Genomic DNA, 19,870 nt, shown 5'->3' with positions numbered 1-19,870 from the left:
TATGGCTCAGTGTGTCTTTCTCCTGCAGTCTTCCACCCCGTCGAGTGTTCCTACTGCCACAGCGAGAGCATGATGGGGTTTCGCTACCGCTGCCAGCAGTGTCACAATTACCAGCTCTGTCAGGACTGCTTCTGGAGGGGCCATGCCAGCGGTTCCCACAGCAACCAGCACCAAATGAAAGAGTACACGTCATGGGTAAGGGAAAGCTCACGCCTCGCCTCGCTGCAGACTGCTTTGCCCTCCAGCTGGTGGAGAAGCCCCCGGCCACAGCTCGGGGCAGCCATCTGGCACAGGGAGGCTGGGAGCTGTGCCGCTGGTTCGGATTGGCAACCCTGTCAGGGAGGCTCTGGTCTTGGGAGCCATCGGGAGAGCACAGAGGTGGGAATGGTCTTTTCTGGGTGAGGATCTGGGGTGCCTGTGACGGTGCGTGCTGCAGCGAGGGCAGCGCAGGAGGGGCTGGCAGCAGAGCACCAGGCTCACGGCAGCTTCTCCTGTTCCCACAGGACTTACGGTAAAATCATCATTGGCTTGTTCTGTTTGGCTATGTGTAAATGAAATGACGAATACTTGAGGCTCATTCATCAATATTTTCAGTTGAGTGGCTGCAGCATATGCGTAGCATTTGGGATGGTCCTGGCACTGTAGATATAAGCATGGTCACAGGCTTAGATCCACAGTAGTGTTTACGATAGAGAAAAACACATTTCAGCCTTTTTGTTCTTAAAATAATTCAGTGCTTTTTCTAAGCTGAAAGAGAAGTATCAACAGCTACATTAACCTTCTCTGAAGGGCATCAGACCTGGGGGCTAAGCTCTCCATGGACAGGAGCAAAGCCCCAACAGATTCTGTTGGTCACAGAGCACCCCAGTCCTTCAGGGTTCAAATCCAGAGACCAGTAGAAAAATCCTAACTAATCTTAAATATTACAAAAATATATTGTTACAAGAAAAAGAAATTTATGCATATAGTAAATGCTCATGTTTGTGAAGCACTTTGTGCGTATTTTTTAACAAAGTTATGAAGCTTAACACTTTTTAAATGTCTGTTTTTCTGTTGATGGAGCAGGCAAGGGTTAAATTTGACATGGTTTGCTCTGTATGCCAGTCACAGGGGCCTGTGCTACATCCCGGCAGATCTGGATCTGTAATTGTTTTTGTGGGTCCTAATTGCTGCTTGTTGTATAGATAGGAATGGCTTAGATTTTAGTCTCTGAATAGGAGAGTGCCAGGTATGTAGCTCTGACTCCATTGCTAACAGCAACTTGTGCTATAAAATAATATCTGCTGTAGCCAGGGTACTGTAATTATAGGTAGGAAGTAATTGGAAAACTTAATATTTCTGTTCAGGAGAAGACAAAAACATGACTAGGTGTCTAGTGGTTTCAAATGTTTCCTTGTCAGAAACAAATGTTTTGCTTCAAGTTTGAAATAGCCTTTTTGTAGCGTTCATTAGCATTTATTCAAACCTGGTTAGCATTCTCAATAATGCATCCATATCGAGCTCCGTATGCAGATTGGAGGAGTTCATGGGTGCAGCGGATGTCAGCCGCTCTCAATTCAGAGTGAAATTGCATTTATAATGAAAGAGAGAAAGCCTGAACTTCACATACTTATGTTGGATTTCTGCAATAAAAATACTTCATTATTATCTTGATTACAGTCTTAAGTCAACGCAGCATGTGTGTGCACAAATACAATGCCACTGCTGTTAATTTTCAAAAGGCTTTTTAAATTTCAGCATGCAGAGCTGTGATGTGGGGGGAGGGGACAGTGTAAGGATCCCTACCCCTGTTTCACTGGCAGAAAAGCTGAATCACAGAGAGGTGAGTTGGATTCCCTGAGAATCTCTCACACAGCCTAAAAGACACCTTTGAACTCCAAGCCCTTCCTTCCTTAGAAACGTGTTCAACTGCAGCGAGCGTCTGAACAAAACTAGAAAGCAGAAAATACTGGTGGGTTTATTTTTTAGAGTCACTGATGGGATTTCAGGGTGACAAGCATGCTTTCCGTGCGGAGCCTTTCCATCTTTTCATGACAGTAGGTCAGCCTCTTCTGGCATGCGGTCACCGTGGCATGGTGGGGCAGTTCTCACCACGCACATCTCAAATTTCCCATTCCCTGGTGTGGCAGGGGCTGCAGCAGCCACAGGAGGTGGAAGAGGAGCTTTATGACAGTACCTAAACAGTACAGGGTGCTGGAGCTGAGGAGGGAAATACTAGCAAGGAGAAAGAATACAGCAGCCTTGTGCCTGTCCCACAACTAGGAGGGAAAAGGTGTCCCATACATGTATCTATATGGGCAGGCATACACAGATTTGCTCCGGTTGCACGCCCAAGATGGCGAGTTACAAGCCAGCTCCAGTCCAGAAGACACTACCTTTGTGCTGTCCTTCATTCAATACTGCCTGAGCGCGGCATTGCAAAGAAGCTATTGCAACTGCATCTGCCCATATAGATATACCCGCTGAGCCTACTCTGAAGGCCCCTGAAGGTAAGGGTAATCTTTCCTCCAAACCGAGCAGTAAAGCAGACTTCGCCTTACCAGATTCTCAGGGTGGGAGTGGGGTAAGGGGGCTGTCAGTCAATAGGTATATAAGCTGTAGAGCTTCCTGTTTTGTGCTTCCTATAGCAGAAACAGTATGTACCTTACTTGTCCAGATTACCTCTACCTTCCTTGTTCCTCCCAGAAATCACCTGCTAAGAAGCTAACTAATGCACTTAGCAAGTCTTTAAGCTGTGCTTCCAGCCGTGAACCTTTACACCCAATGTTCCCTGACCAGCCTGAAAAACCTCTAAACCTGGCTCATATTGTGTAAGTATCTGTGTGCTGTAGAGAAAGTAAGCTTTGTTGTAGGAGTTGCTTGCACCAAGTGTAGATGCTGTAGCTCTGAACAAAACGGGAGGCAGCTGTGGCATATCAAACTAAATGCATCTCAAGTGCAAATTTGCTGATAGGGGTATTTAGTATAAAAATGTTCTTTTGGCGTGACTTCACTTGAAGAGGCAGCGGGATATGTACATATAGCCAAATACTGGGATGCAATTTTGTGATGTCCCCATTATCCTCAAAAGCTATCCATGCAATTTCATAGTTTCAGCACTTTGGGATGTATTCATGCTGAGAACATTAGTTTTGTCATCTAGAGACTCTCAGCTTCAGTGTATCACAGGTATGCCTTGACACAAGGCATGACAAGTGAAGTCTGACCGATTTTGTTGAAATCAGTGTCAGTTCTCACTGACTTTAGTGCAACCGTGGCTTCACCCGGCCCTAAAGAGTTATATGAGTCTGCATAAGAAGTGTGTTTTTAATTGCCAAGTCACTGGAAGACAGGCTATTATTTTTACGTTCTGATATTTTGGGAAAGCAAAATTATTTTTTGGTATAGTAGTTTGTGTCATTACTTTTTCTCTGCAGGAGTCAAGAAGCTCAAAGCAGAGAGAAAACGTATTTGTGCAGGGTGGGGAAATTATCACTGGATTATTTTTTTTTCTGAAGCATGTCCACCGTCCATAGTGGGAGTTGCTCAGATATTCTCATGTATCAATGTGGTTTACCTTTGCTTCCTGAGTCCTGAAAAGAAAAATAAAGTTAGGTTTTCCATAGAATTCAGTGAAAATCAAGGCATTGGTTGGAGGAAAGTTAAAAAGAAATTAACTTGGAAAAATTATTCCAAAAACCCTGTCTTTAAAGTACTTGTCTTATTCTGATACATTTCTTAAGAAAATATCTTTCTTAATGATCTTCCCAGGGGCCCTGACTGAAGCACTTAAGGCAGCAGTCATTAAAATTGCATTTGCCTGCTGCATATCTGTGTTACTGGCTGCTGGAACTGTTCTTTTCTGTAATTATTATACATACTTACTTTTGTCAGTACCAAATGTTTGCACGTAGCATCCTTAAGGGCAAGTGCACACTGACCATCGTGGGCTGTGTGACACCTGGAAAATTCATCTAACCTACCTGACATTTTAAGGGTAAATTATCCTCATCGTCCTCCTCATGTGGTTACAGCAGAACTTTCTCAAGGCGTAAAAGAGTGCTCTGGTCTTCAGACACAAGGTGCCTCTGACAAAAACGTAGTGCCAAATCCCTGTTACACTCAACTGTCAGTTAAAACCCCTGCACCTCTTCATGGGGGTGTAATGCGAGGATGTTGTTCTTTGGAAGAAATCATGTGGAGTTGGATCTGCTGAGCTGCCCTGCTGCTCTGCGTGGTATAAAAGCCTGGCCCTGCTGGCAAGTCAGTGGTAATTCCACAAGGCAGAATTTGGCCATCCTTAAGAGAAATGGAAAGAGGCAGGGAGCATGACACTGAAAGAGAAGCCTATGTTCCCTGTTGGCTGGAGGCCTTCAAATGCCGGGGGTTATGTCAGAAGATAATGGATAATGAAAACCAGGCTACTGTGAATGGATTAAATGCATTTAGGCAAGGCAAGGGGAAGGTACCATAGTTAAGCAGGATCTGTTTTAAATCTTTGCTGTGAAATTAACACCTTCCCTTCTTCCTAACTATACAGACATAATTTAGAGTGATTACATGTGAGAACAAACCACCATCTATTTTGATTTATTATAGAGTTTCTCTTTATTCATAGATTGAAGGCAATATAACTTAACAATATATATTGGCTATAATGATACATGAGTGAAAAACCTGTAAGTGTGGAGGTAGCATGATCTACGGCATAAATCACATAAATTAACTGAGGGGAGAGATATGCTACAGTACATCATTGAGAATATCTTCTCACTGATGTGATTTTTATTTTTAAACATAATGGAAGTTGAGAGAAACAGCTCTGGGCAGGCATCCAGGCAAAAAGAGTTTTATATGTGCATTAAATGGAAGAATTTTGGCAACAAAACAGTATCCTTTTCTTAGCTTCTAGCTTAAATGAGGGCAAGAACTCTGCATTACTATACAGCCTTTCCTTTTAATCATTCTTCCACCTTTGAGTGGTAACAGACAGAAAGACTGCATGTTTCTTTTCTTTTAATGGTGCCACACAAAATTGTCAATTGAAAAAGAAACACATCTAAGGCTTATCTAGGAAAATGGTTATCGAGGTGTCATTAACCTGATGAGGAACTACCCCCACTGATGGAGGGGTCATTTTTCCTTTTTATGCATAAAATTGGCAACAAAAAAGAAAACCCGGACTGCAGAGATGACAAGTGGCATGGCCAGTGCATCATGGAGGTATCTTTCAAATGCATTCTGCACTGGCCTGACTTGGTGTCCACCTAAGCCTGTGGGGGCGTTATTTTTGACATCAGTGTGAGGAGGTTAGACCAGCATAGAGCACTTTGGAAAATTCCTCTTATTTAACGTGGTTTATTACTGTGAGTATGAGTTATGCTATAACATGCATTTATTACATGGCATATTTCAATAGTATTAAGTGTTTTCTGCCTCCTTGAAGAAAGCTGATCGTCATCAGCTCACTTTTATCAAAAAGCTTAATTGCTCACTTCCAGAAGCTTAGAAATAACCTCAAAAAAATATACATTCATAGTCAATAGCTGCGTTTTGCTTTGCTTTACCATAAAGTCTGCTGTTCTTGTCTTACCACGTCACACAACTGTATATGTATGTTTGAACATCTATTCATGCTGAACCTGAGGAATGCGACAGTGGGCATCAGCCTTTAAGTAACTTGCCTTGGGAAAGCTCAGATTAGTATAGTTTTCTATATTATATCCTATATCTATAACAATTGACAAACGAATGCTAATCACAAAACTTGAGCAAAGCCTTGGAGTTTATAGACATTGGTACACAAGAGAGACTGCATATGTAAACAGATCAGTGACCTTTTATGCATAGAGACTCTCATGCTTTTTGCAGAATCAGGGTCATAAGAATGGAGTATGTCCAATGCACTACTTAGACCACAAACATATTAAACTGACAATTTAATTAATGATATCTTTTCCGTTTCATTTTGGCTGCAAAAGAGATACTTGGTGAGTATTTTTCTTCTTTAGTACACTTATTAAAGGAAGAAGCTTGCAAAAAAATCCTATAATCTCATTATTACCAATCCTTAATTTATCAGAGTCCAGAGCCAAGTAAATAATTGTCTTTAAATACAGAGACAGTGAAAGGGATGATCTCTTTTGAGGGTTAGAAACTTTCTTTTCCATCTCTATTTTGAGAAAAAGCTTAGAGAAGACATTAACCTGAAGCGTGTGTGTGGTGATCTGCTGAAGTCCATGGGTGCCACATACCCACTTCTTACTCAGCACAGGTGGACTGGGTGCAAGGCAAAGCAGAGCCCAAGCTCTGCAAAGGGAGCACTCCCCCACCTCCTTCTCTGGGACAGTGTTGAGAACCAGCCTCTCCTCCCTTCTCCCCTGCTGTTTAGAACTCCACAGCCCAGGGCTGGACGCATCTATCAGAAACCTCAGCCTGTGCCCAATTAGTTTTTGAATTGTGTTCACTGGCCAGTGATTGTATTGAGAAAAGGGAAAATGCAGCAGTTGCACGTAGTTGGTGTGAACTATTTCCCCTACACCAGTTACTGGTTTACAATTCCCAGGCCGCAAAATACTGGTTGATTACCCATTAAATAAAATTAGTTTCTAAGAATTGTCTTGAAGTTTATTTTCAAACCTCTGTATTTCAAGACTGATACCACAGTGACCTTCCCAGCACATTGGCTCTGATTATGGCCGCATCCAAGCTCTTCCTAGCTCTGATGAAGGAGTCCATGAAAAATGATATTAAACACTTCTCCATAAGTACACAGAGCACAAAGTTTTGCTTCTCAAATTCATGACTGACCAGCACTGGAGTTTTTTACATGGGTCTGAAGAGGCAGGGTTAGGCTAAAACTGTATTTTCATATAAATAAATAACATGCCAAATCCTACATCTTTCTATTCCCAGTTTTAAACTTCTTAAAGTCGGTGTAGTATTGACATGCTGAGAAATCCATTCGGACTTGTCAGAGACCACATTTATGCTTGTTTTCTAACAGTTACAAAATAAGGAAGAAAACGTATAGAAATAGTTCACTTCTGTGCAGAACTGGCTTTCTTCTTTTCTTACAAACGGTTTGGATGACTGGTTGTCTGGCTCAATTAGAGCCCAGTGACTGTTTTGCAGATGGCTACTATATTTTGATTTGCTCATCTGCAGAATTCAGAAGCAAGACAGATCTTTCACAGAGCTTAAAGAGGATATTAACCCACTTGAAATCCAGGCAATTTGAAGCCTGAATTTATATATGGCTTCAGGTTCTGCTCATGTCTGATTGAATACCCTGTGATTTTAATAACCTATTTTTTAGTTTTTCCAGAATGTCTATATCTTTTGCCCAGTGTTGCATAAGAAGTCCATTAAGAAGTGGAAATTTGTTCTTAATGGATACAGAAGGAAAAATTATGCACAAAATATTTTTTAAGAGCAGACAATAAAAGAAAGCGGCGGAAATATTCCTTCTCATTTCATCTTCAGTAAGAGCAGGAAATAAAGAATGTAATAATAAAACCATCATTATTAATGGGTACTCTTAAACTGGATACTTATTTTAAATTTTGATTTGGGGGGTTGATATACCAGCTGAAAGCTTTGCAATTAAACCAGTTTAGTTCTGCATATATTTTATGGGACACTGACAGCTGTAGGTACACTGTGGTCACTATGTAGCGTGAAGCTTTGTGCCAGGGATAACCTCATGAAAAGATGTGTAATTCATTGGCAGTTACCTCTTGCAGACCTCCGTGCTGCCACAGAACCTGCTGTCGGTGCTCAGCCTAGCTGGTTGAAAGCAGTGACTGCACCCTGGACTACAGGCTGTAGAAAGGAAAAATGGCATAGTGGTTATTTCACTGAAGCAGGGGAAAAAGAAATCAAGCAAGTTGCTTAAATCTCACCTTAGAACACACAAAAGCATTATTTCCTTCCAGACCCAAGTAACAGCTTGCTTTATCAGCTTCTGCTTAAAAACACAGCATCTTTAATTTGGGACTATTGCTACTTAAAGCAGAAGATGCCAGTAGTAATGTTACTTTAAACAAGAAGCCCATTTAATTATCTGTAAATACTGTTGCTGATGAAGTGAGGTTTTGTGCAAAATTAATGCAACTGGATACTTTGCCTTCTAGGCCCCCTCGACCTGTAACCAGCATGAACGACACACTCTTCTCCCACTCTGTTCCCTCAGGAAGTCCTTTTGCAAACAGAAGGTGAGTTCTTATCCTTATTTATATTAAACCATTATATGATACTGGTGGAGGTTTCAATTTTCAATTCCTCCCCAGGAAACAAAAAAAACCCAAACCACCCACAATATAAGATTAACAGACATGAGGAGAGAAATGCCTTCATTATTTTGGACTAATGCCCAGATACCTGGATGGAGAATTGGGGTTAGGGCACTGCAAGCTCCTCGCAGCAGAGCACAGAAAATCAGCTCTCATTTGAACCATTACGTCCCACTAAAATGTGCTCACATGCAACCGAGGCACCCTCCCATCGGGGCCGAAAGTGAGCTGTTGGTGAGAAGCCATTTTGTAGCAGCATTGTGGGAACAGGAACTGGGACATGCCGTTGCCTACTGGTATACTGGGAGTGCCTGCATTGTACTGCAAGGTATGAACAGAGAAATGTGTTCATATTGCAATATATAGCAAGATATCCTTACTCCTTTTAAACCATTCAGATTGTCATTAAAGGCTACAAGAGAGCAGGAGTAGTCTTGGACTATGGTGACCCTTCAGTAAGCACATGAGAAAAAGAATGGTCAGAAACATTAATCCCAAAGAGGAGGTGCTTGCAGCTGATGATGTACATTTTGGCCATTTTGTACATTGTACAATGTACGATGTACACTTTGCCAAACGTGTGTAGCGTTTGCTAGCTGTCTCACCCATCTGTGTAAACCTACCAATGCACATAGATAAGAAAGTAGCAGAAAAAGAACTTCCAGCTTCACTGGGGACGGTGAGCACTATGTCTTCCTTAGGTGCATTTTATTGCTTGGTTCCTGCTGTATGTGTCAGTGCTTCCACGTTCCCAAATAACCAAAAATAATCTCTGGGTGTGCATGGCTACATATTTTAACACCAAAACCAAACCTGAGTGTACTGCGTTGCAAGGTCACAGTAAAGATGGTCTACTACTACTTTGAGTTATGAACTTTGTTACCAGGAGCTATAAAATGTACATTCTCAGTGTTATCTTAGTGCAAGTAGCTGCTGGGTGTGACTGAGATGCTTTTTGAAGGCCAGTCCCAAAGCAGCCCCCAAGACTAGATCTGCTGCCTATACAGACAGTGAGACAGCAAATGCAAATTCGTTTCTGTGCTTGGAATATATGGGATCTTATGTGCAAGGCAGGATAATCTATGTGTGGCCTCTCTGGGATAGGTCATTAAGAGCAACGCTCTTTAAGAGTGTAGCTATTGCTTCTATTTATCCCCAAGAAGCCCCTGTGCTCATTCAACAAAGGTATGCTTTGCCGTTTAGGCCAGGGACATGCAGTAATAACCACAGCACTATCTACTGTGCTGCTTGTTTATCTTTACATATGAAAAAATCCCAATTGTTTTACTTTTGTGTTCTTTAACAATTCAAATGAGTGTCTTTAACTGTCAGGATTAAATGTACACAATTCCTGAGCATTAAAATATCTTTTCTCCTTGATGGAGAATCCCGTGAGGGCAGGAGACAATAAACACCCACCCACCCATAGGTATCCAGGCTTCCTTATAAGTGGATAGTGTGACATCCTTATACAGCAGAGCATTTCCATGATGCAGCAGTCAGTTCTGGCTTTTTTAGAGTAAACAGTACCCTGATATGTGAAGCAGTAACATTGCTTGTATATGGAAAGTTTTGTAACTTTTGTTTCATTGATTTAGCAGGATTTTAAGTGTTTGACAGCTTATTCTCATTATTTTGAATTTCATCTCTTATAAATCAAATTTGCATCTTTTTATTTGAATGAAAAAGCACACTATAAACTGTCAAGTCAGTATCCTTTTTAAATGGTTACAAATTATGTTTATTGTAACAAACCCACTCTGAACACACTGCTGTCTGTATACTTTTTGAAGTATTAACAAGGTTTTGTTTGAATCATTCAGGTTACTTGGGGGTATAAATGCAGCCAGTCCTGTGGCTGATGAGCATTCTCTTATAAAGCTGTATGTAAATCAGCTTCACAACAATTCACGGTCAGTATGAGAGCACTAACCCAATAAATGCCATAGTTCTGTAGCTCATGCACTAAATCATTAGCGGTTCTGCTAAACTACTAAAGATACTCTTCAAGGAAGGCTCTGGTGGGCTAGAGGGTTTCTGTGGCTCTAATTAGTCTTTTGAATAGACTTCCTGCTGGCTGTGGGCTTTGCCAACCTGTCTTGCTTATGCAGAGCACAAATCTTTCATTTTACCCTTTCCTGTAGGATTAATGTTAATGTATCTAGTGGAAGTTGGAAATATCATTTTGGAAAACCAAAAAAGCAACACCTTTATGGTTTCATCATCAACGTATGACTTGCCTGTTGCATTCTTGACTGAGGAACAAAAGAGGCTTGCGTGAGAGCCTGGAAACATCTCCCACGCTCACAGCCAGCCTCCTCTTCCTCTTCCACAGCTTTTGCTGCTGGTGGTTACTGTTCTGCAGTTGGCTCTGCTTGCCAGTAACCTTCCCCAGACCCTTTTTCTTTGCTTTGCAAAATGGCCACAGAAAAGGCAGATCTAAATTCTGCTGAAGCTAATGAAGACTTCCCATTTACATAGTGAGCCTTGGATTTGGATGGATGCCTCTGGTTGCTGCACCCTTTTCCCAGCATTTCCTCTCATCTTTCGGTCACTAAAGGAAAAGCCTGTTTCATTCTGCATAAAAGAAATATGCAATTGAGTAAGAACGGTTCCCCAGTTTTTTTACTGTGGAGTGCAATGACCTTTCCTTCTTTCTTTTTTTTGATTAATCCACGAACATTAGCTATAATTCAGTAAGCAAGTACTGAGACCAAGGTACTTTTCTGTTAAATGCCAAGTTCTTCAATCTGTATTAGGCTAATAACAGTATCTTCATTCATTCTTTTAGGTTTTACTATTATTATTGCCCTGGGAAAGTCAGGCCTCAGTAGTGGAAGCTCATCCTCTCGTACATCAGAGAAACAGACTTTGACAGCTCTGTTTGCAGTTGTGCTGATTTTATATTAAATGCTCTGTGATTCATATTATAATACAAATTGTACAAACTCAGGGTAAAATATCTAGCTGAATGTAATCAATGCTAAAAGCTCTGCTGGTTGTGTTTTCACCGCAGATAACTTATGGTTACTATAATTTGTGCTGCAATCTAGTCCAGAGGTTTCAGATAGCTTTACAGAAAGTTTTTATGTAATTACAATGTTTATTCAAAGGAGAATTGGCACAGGCTGCCATTTGTAGCATTCCAATGGTATTTATTTCAGCTACTTGTGTTCATATAAGGACATAAGCATTTGCAGCCAGTTTCTCCTTGTAGCAGCAAATGCTGAATTCAGCACACCGACTCATTTTGCTGCTGGAAATGGATATAATCTCATAAATTCAGCACAATATCATAATTTCTGGATTCATGAGTGAAAAAAGGAAATTAACTGGGAAGAAGAAGAATTTTATTAGAGGAAATATCTTTGATAACTAGTAAACACAATGACAAATTGTAGGGAACAGCTGAAAGGGGATTGAACATTATATGTTATTTGCAGCTTAATTGCATCTGAAGCACCAGTTTTGGGTGGGTACACAATTATTCCAAAGCTCAAAGGCTGTTGGATTCAGGCTTTCCCTGAGGTGCTTCTCTAGTTTTTTCAAGCCACTTCAGAATCAAAGTCCACTTAAAATTTCTCTGCTTACTTTGCTTAGTTTGAGCAACCAAGTCCATAAGAGAGCTTTAACAAGGAGGTTGGCATAACAATTATAAGCACCTTTCTTCTAAATATATAGTGTGAAAATTGATATCAACAATATGCTCCATACAGTTAAAGAGCAACTTTAAAGCACATTAGAAAAGAAGAAACAAAAAAATCTCTGATCTTCTCCCAAATACCAAATCACAGTCATTTGTTGCAATAACAGCTGCTTTGTGATTAAAACCAAAAGTTCTGTAATTTTTTCACTGTCACTAATACTTAGGTTTTAACCTCACATTTATTTTTGTGATCTCCAATTACCTAGAGGGCAGCAGAACAAGGGAATATTGCTGCAGAGTAGGTAATGCCCTTGCAAACCCCATGAATTGGTTATGTGATGTCAAAACAGGTAAATTGAGCATTATAGAAACTTCTGTGTAGTCAAGAGGAATAAGTCTGTACCCTGAACTAATGTTTTCTTCCTTATTTGGGTTCTCTTGTTTCCCAGCTGCAGGCTCAGTGCTGCCTTCAAGTACATAGCTACCATAGTAATGGATACAATCTCTTTCTTAATAAATGTCTTCTTTAAGCTATCAAATTATAGGGCTAGCATGGGGTAAGATGAAACAGGACATTTTTTCTTGCATTTTTCTCAGTGCCACTAATGCATTTAGTTCTTCTAAAGGAGTAATAAACTGGAATAAACGGAGTGATGCAGCACATTTTGCTGAGCTTGAAATTACTTTGCAATTCTGTGGTAGATAAAAAAAAATGCACTATGGTATGAAATGCCCACAGCCAAGGAGAAACTGAGTCTTACTTAACACTGAATCAGAGTAGCTGGTGCCTTTTTTGAACTCCACATAAAAGCTAAAAAAAAATGGGATATTCTACCTAGGCACTGCAAGAGGTTAGGCCAGATTTCTGGACAATAGTTTTGGAACAAAACATACTGGTTGCTGATGTCAATTTTTCTATCTCTAAGGAGTGTGGTAGACTTGAACTGCAAGTTGCCTTTGTATGTTATTTTCAGAATAATATGAGAATCCTGCTTATTTCATCAGCAATGTTCTACCTGCTAAAAGAAATGTTTGTATGTGTGATTGTTCAGTGTAGTCACTAAAGAGGGTATAACATTTAGAACAGTATTGCTAGGTCTGCATGTTTGTAGACATCTATTTGGAGCTGGAGGTTTTGTCTGTTAATTTGCATGGGTAAGCATTCTTTGGCATCTTGCAAAATGTTCCATTTTAACAGGAAAATATATTTAAAATTTATGCTCCAGTTGGTAAGACCCAGAGTAACTCACTGTGGCCAAAATGATCTCTGAAGTATTAGCTGTATTTTGGGGAATATGTGGAGGGTGTAGGAGGATGTGGAAGAATAAGAAGGACAAATGTCAGCTCTTCCAAATGAAGGAATGTTGAAGGCAGAAACAGGGACAAAGCCCAAAGGGATTATACAAGAGACAGCCTAACCTTGGTATCCAAAGAAATGGTGAAAGAATTAGTAAGCACCTGGAGTATAATAAACCAATGAGAAATAACCAGCACGGGTTTGTCAAGAACAAATTATATCAAACCAAACTAATTTATTTCATTGACAGGATAACTGGTCCAGTGGGTAAAAAAGCAGCAGCAGATACGATACAGGTTGACCTTAAAAGGACTTTTGACAAAGTCCTGGATGATACAGAGGTACTCAAAGGAAATATGGGCATGGGGAAATCATTATAAAAGCAACACTGAAAATCAGTAGTTAAATTTTCAAAAGTTTGCCGTCATTCTAGGAGGAGAACAGCTGGAATTCTTGAAGGCTATAAGTCAGACACTGTGCACTATTTCTTGTAATGACCTAGTGGGAGCAATAGAGCGAGTGTATGCAACTTGTAGACGGTACAAAGGTTTAAATAGTTATGGGAAGGAGTGCTTGGAGAGCAGTTTCTAAATTAAAAAATAGATCAGTTGCAATGGTAGTAATTGATGCCCAAATGATCTGAAATCAGTTAGAGGGAACTCAGTAATGATAAGTGAAAAGTGCTGCAGCAAGGAAGCAAATAATCAAAGATTAAGCATAATTGCATGGACAGAAATATTTTAACAGAGGACCTAGCAGTTGCAGCGAACCACAAACTAATTGAAGTCAGCAATACGATCGTTAGATTGCATCTGACCCTGGGACATCATGTGGAAAGATATTAAAGCTCTTTCCCTGGAGGAGGAGAAATCTTCCTAGAGGATTGCACCCAGTGTAGGGCAGCAGCATGAGGACAAATACACTGACTAGCGTGACAGAGTCCAGAAGAGACACCCAAACATCAGAAAAGCTTAGAAAACATAACTCATAAAAAGAAGTTGGGAGATAGAAGTTTGCATAATCCACCAAGAAGGAAAAGAACATTGATAGATGTGACATCCATTGCTCAATGAGTTGTTTGCTTGCTGGTCACTCCACCCTAACTGTGTTTCTTCTGGAGCATAGGAGAGGAGAACTTAGGGTTGATAGAGGGGGCATCGCACGCACTGTTAGAAAGTAAAGCGCAAAATCTGCCCTGGGATCATTGGTCGCCCACTGCAGCAACATACTTATCTTTACTTTAAGAACCGACAACTGTATATTTTGGCGGAAATGCCACACCCTGTACCCCTTGAATGCATTTTCCTTCTGTAACTGGGAGGAAAATGTGGGTGGAAAACATACCCTTCTAGCTGGCATGGAGCATGTTAACCTGCATGGGTATCACTTCGGTGGAAGCACAACAGACATAAGTAGCATGTTGATCGACATAGAAATGTGAAGCAAGCATTTTTTCCTGCTGTGCAGTACAGCATTTCCTTTAGCTATCTTCCAGATTTATTATATATCAGCAGGGCTTTGGTTGTTAGGACACCCTTCAGTATCATCCTTATCAGAACCCTGCTGCCAATCTTGACCTTCTAAAAGGAGGGGAATGGCACACACCTCATCTTACTGAATTCCTTCTTTGTCCTAACATTAAAGATTTTGATTTCTAGTCAGTCAAAGCCACATCTGCACAGATTTATCATGCATCATATTTGTGCAACATCATCTGCCTATACACACACACACTCCCACACGCATGCAGCTGGAGGCAGAGGTGCATGCATGCTCACACACCTGTCTTTTGATCAGGCATTTACAGTATCAGTAGCCAAACCAAAAATTAAAGGTGAATAATTTTAAAAAGAAGAAGTTAAAAGTATATTTTCATTTTGCTTTGTTGTTTTACAAACAAAAAATACTGCAGCATGAAAGAAAACCTAACATTTCAGTCTGCATTTTTAGCCAGTTACCTTATTAACATTGATATTTTAGCATTGGGAAAGGTGCAGTTAGTGCCATCCATTAAATACTGTAATTAGGAAGAAAAAAAGTGGGTTTGATGAACTATATTTTTTTTTTAATCAACAGAACAGTACTTCTGAAAATTGAACTGGTGTATCCCATCACTGGATCTAAATAAGCACATTTCCACAGATTATTGAAACCATCTTATGGCAAATGTGGAGAAAAGCAATTCAGCTGTTATGGTGAAGCTTTCCCTGCTTGAAAGCTGCATTTAGGATGATGTTTATCGCAGACTCCACCTTGAAACTACACAAGCTTTCAGCTCTCCATTTGTGAGAGAAGCACATTTTGTCTGTCTTTTCTGTAGTGAAGTCTTTATAGTTTGCTTTTGGAGAACAGGAGGGAAAACTCTAGTTTACTTTGCATTTACTGAATTTTTCAAAAATTTTTTTAAAGCTTCTGTTGTTATTTTTATTCAGTCCAGCGTGGTTGAATGAGTTTCTCCAAACTCTGTTCTGTAATGAATTTCAGACATCACTTCTTAGTTTTCCTGTCTTATTAACTAGCTCTCCTTCCAAGAATACTGAAGTAGAGCAGAGCAAACTGCTGGCTAGGGCTGCTCCAGCTTTCTTGAAAGGCAAAGGGTAAGTTAAAGAGAGAGAGTATGTTCGTAGCTTGCACTAACACAGCTAAACTAAAACCTTTTCCTCTATTCCTCCCCTTTTTAATGTATTCTGTAAACATATATCTTTCCTGAGAAAATTGTGATAACCAATTAACCCAGTGAGCTAAGTAGGGCATGTTTAAATGTATTTATGTATACCTGGATGTGTGAGGTCTTGATCAGACACTTCCAAACAAATCCAACTTGTGATTTTAGTATGTTAATCGTGTGTATAACATATGTATATTTAGTGTATATATGCAATATGTAGTATATTAAAGCAAATACTGCCGACCTCACAATCTGTTGTATTTTGAAGTAAATGGTACAGTGCAGCTCCAGTCCCTGGCCCAATCTGGCATCTCACTGATTTCTGAGGCTGCCTCTGTAATCAAGTGGGATTCTACATCCTAAACCATGAAATATTTAACATATAAATCACAGTAGTAACAAAATAATTTCTGCACTTGGTGATTGTTTTTTTTCTAAGAGCACTTAGTGTTCGTTCCTAAATTCCCATTTCACGCTCTCACTTGCTCCTGCTTTCTCTGTTTATGTCCCTCTGTCTGTCCGGCCTGCACCCTCTCTCCCCTGACCCTGTTCCAGGTTACAGTACAGCCTCGATGTTGCAGACAGGCTGGCCGATGAACATGTACTCATCGGGTTGTATGTCAACATGCTGCAGAGCAACCCCGCACGGTTAGTGCAGGTTTGGCACCTTTGGGGAACCCAGGAAAGGGACGGTGGTTGGTCACGTGCTGTCACTGTTTCCTCCTGGCTACAAGCTGAAGTAGCTCTTAATGAGCAGTAAGCTAAAGAGAACGTGCATCAGTATGGGGTATGTCCTCCCGAAGTTGGTGGATTGTGGCAATTGCTGTTATTTTCAGAGAAGGTGAATAAGCAGTGATGGTAAATAGCAAGGTATTGCAAGTAAGTGCTTGCTTGAGAATGGCTATGCAAATTGATTTGGGATACCGTGCTCTAGTCAGGGCAGGGCTTGGTGGTGGTACGGAAATCTTCATACAATGGTGACTTAGAAGTCCACGTTTTCAAGGTAATAATTTTTGAGGTGCTACATAATTCGTAGCTTCACCTTATCGGGAAAGTAAGAAATGGTAATAGTACATAAATAATTATAATAGGAATTTGCTTGTTACGCTAGTGAAGAAAATTCATTTCAATTTTTACATGTCAGGCGTTGTTCTGAAATCTGCCTGATTTCTGCATTGTTTGAATCTTGTATGTAAATTTGCCTTTATCTTATTCAACGTGAAGAACGACAGGTTTTTAAAACGGCTGTCTGGAGCATAGTTCATTGTTTCTGCTTGAGCGAATGTGGAACTTTGTCTACTAAACCCCCTCCTGACGCAGCACTCGTGGATGGTGGCATTGCAGTGGGCCACCCTGGGGAGGGGAAACGCTGTCTTCCCTCCCCATGTGCAACAAAACTCAAGAATCTACAGCCCTGTACCAGCAAGGCGGTGAGCACTGTAGTATACAGCCCTAGAAAGTATGGTGCTAAACAGAAAACTCTACAGTGTTTCTAACAAAACTACACTCATGAGGTTTCTTTTGCTCGTAATGAACCCTTCGGTTGCTTGTACTGCCATTGCAGAGTATTTCCCAGACTGGGAGAAACTTCATTTACCCTTACATGTAGAAGGCAACAAGCAACTTCATTTGGGAGAGTGAACGCAATGATTCTCTGCAGTCTTACAAAATTCACTTCTGTGTTTAGCTCCGGTTGAAAATGGGACTAATTTGCCATGCCCAGTGAAAAAAAAAAAGTCTGCCTTCATTGTTCTGGATCTACTTCTCTACTCTATAGCCCACTGGAAAGTGCCAGTGGGGGGAAAAAAGGCAAATCAGTTTTTAGTGAGGAAAATTAAAACCATTTCTTCAAAATAAAAACATTGTGAAGGGGAATTTCATTCCTGGAGAAGCATTTCCAGAGAGCAGGTATCTATGCTGTGGCTGTGAAGACAAGCTGTTGGGGGCCTGTGTGTAATGGCTGTGTCCATGGCTAAGGACAGGAGCATGCTCTACCACTTAGTCTGGCTTGACAGGGAGAAGGAGATGTGGCCTTGCCTACCACAAGTGACTTATTTGGTACAGTTGTTCAAAAGGCAAGCAAATAACGGATATGGTTTAGAATAATTTTGTTGCTAGGCTGGTTTGCCAGGCATGGCATTTTGGATGCCATGTCTGTGGTTCGTTTAGCTTCAGCGAGGACCACCAGCTAGATCCCCTTGTGAGTGCCTAATCTCATCTTTACCATCTTCATCCTCTAAATTTTATCCAATAAATTCGACCTGTTCTTTCAAGGTTGAATATGTTTTTTTGAGCCAACCTTACCAAGTCATAGTATATTCACATCCAAATAAGCACATAACAATTATGTGCCATAACAACCTTCAAATTTAATGTTTTTGAGGGATGGAGAGTGACTGATAATGATCTTAATTGTTGAGTAACTTATGCAAAGCATATTACATAACATCTGATTACTGACATTAAATCACTGCAAAAGAAACAACCTCAGTTTTTTATACAAGATACCCATTAGATTTTGACAGAAACATAACCAAGAGGGACAGCAGTCTTAGTCACACACAAAACCATGCTGCATTGCCAGTTTCTGCTTTGTTGCAATGAGGCTGCTAGTAGAGAAGAGAATGGTTATGTTTTGATAAAGACAGTACAAATGAAGTGTTGCCATCCCGCAGCTCCTGTGTGAAGCCAGTTTCCAGGAGAGGTAGGTGAGGTCTCTGCAGGATGCTCAGCTGCTGCATCTCATATAGGCTGGGTTAGCATCTTCTGGCAAAGGTGAACTCCTTCTGCCTGTTCCCCAAAGTGGCTGGATATTGTCTGCTCAAAACCCACACAGCTGTATTAAGATGGTGCTGACTTCAAGTTATTTCACCCTGCAGCTTAACAAGATTTGGTAACCTGAGTAAAGGGTGTGTAGATGCAGTGCTTAGAGACATGTTTAGTGGTGGACTTGGCAGTCCTGGGTTATCGGTTGGACTTAATGATCTTAAAGGTCTTCTGCAACCTAAATGATTCTATGTAATTAACCATAATCAGGTAGCTTCTGATTTAGGAGAGGCTAGCTGTTGTATCTGCCTGCAAAATACCATGTGTACATACCCATATGTGCCATCACCTATTACAAGTGCTACTGGCAGCCAAAGATGAGAAGAGGGTTGATGGTAGCTGGACCTTCATCTGCGAGAAAAATCTGCAGAAACACTTTGTGAGCATAATGCATAAAAGTATTTTCAGAGGTATATAGTAGCTTTTCAAAACAAGGGAGGGTTTTTTTAGGTATTGAGTCAGGCCAATTTATAGTAGCTAATGATAAATCCAGTATAGCCCAGTATACCTTTTTCCTGGTTTAAGTGTAGCTAGTATTTAGGGTGGGGACGGTGGGGTAATGTAATTAATTTGGTTAATTTTCACTGCTTATCTTTGGTTTTCATCTGCAGTTATTTGATACCACAACTAGAAGTACAAGTTTTTCTTTCCATCCCCCGCAGGCTAATAACCTACTTGAGGATTTTTGAGAATTCAGTACTCCAGGGCAAATTACGAAACAAAAGAAAGACTGAATTCGTTATTTATAGTAACTGTATGGGTAGAAAAAGTATCCCTTAGCCAGATGTTTTGGTTAGTTTAAACATAAAGAATGTTTTAGCATGTAAAACCAACAGTTGATATTCAATTTAGTTCATTTTTAGTGTCTGATTCGAAAAAAAGGACTTTTAACTGCAAATAGTTCTCCTTTTTATTCGTATAAGTTAGAGACTTTACCTGGTTTTGAAGATTAATTCCACGTATTTCAGTCTTTTTCTTTTCAGGTGCAGAAGAAAATAAGATGAAATATTTTATATGTAGGAGGTTATTTTTGTTCCACAGAAAGTTATTTTCCAATTTTTTTATGTTATACTGTGTAGTACTGTGGTGAGTCATATTTCTGTACTATAAAAGTGCCGTGCTATTCTATGGTATTTTTAAAAATGTTTATTAAGGGGGTG

The 19,870-nt window shown here is 40.3% G+C and overlaps 1 protein-coding gene across 8 annotated transcripts in view; it reads left to right on the top strand.

The window, feature by feature from the left end:
- Positions 1–19,870, top strand: part of DTNA (dystrobrevin alpha) — a 234,481-nt gene that overhangs the window by 179,352 nt on the left and 35,259 nt on the right. For 5 of the 8 annotated variants that reach the window (XR_008746477.1, XM_055799736.1, XM_055799734.1 and 2 more), the window contains exons 8-11: positions 29–195; positions 2,686–2,810; positions 8,115–8,195; positions 16,440–16,532. Coding sequence is in view for 7 of the 8 variants with exons in the window: in XM_055799736.1 (XP_055655711.1) it covers positions 29–195; positions 2,686–2,810; positions 8,115–8,195; positions 16,440–16,532 (466 nt within the window). In the remaining variant the exon portion in view is untranslated. Of the gene's footprint in view, positions 1–28; positions 196–2,685; positions 2,811–8,114; positions 8,196–10,096; positions 10,187–15,735; positions 15,814–16,439; positions 16,533–19,870 lie in introns of all 8 variants that reach the window. The other 3 variants (XM_027792457.2, XM_055799735.1, XM_055799738.1) reach the window with 3 other exon arrangements.

This window comes from Falco peregrinus, chromosome 3, assembly GCF_023634155.1.
Source record: "Falco peregrinus isolate bFalPer1 chromosome 3, bFalPer1.pri, whole genome shotgun sequence".
In the NCBI taxonomy this organism is placed as follows: domain Eukaryota; kingdom Metazoa; phylum Chordata; class Aves; order Falconiformes; family Falconidae; genus Falco; species Falco peregrinus.
The sequence above is the reverse complement of the archived record's forward strand: the minus strand, read 5'-3'. Positions and strand labels throughout refer to the sequence as shown.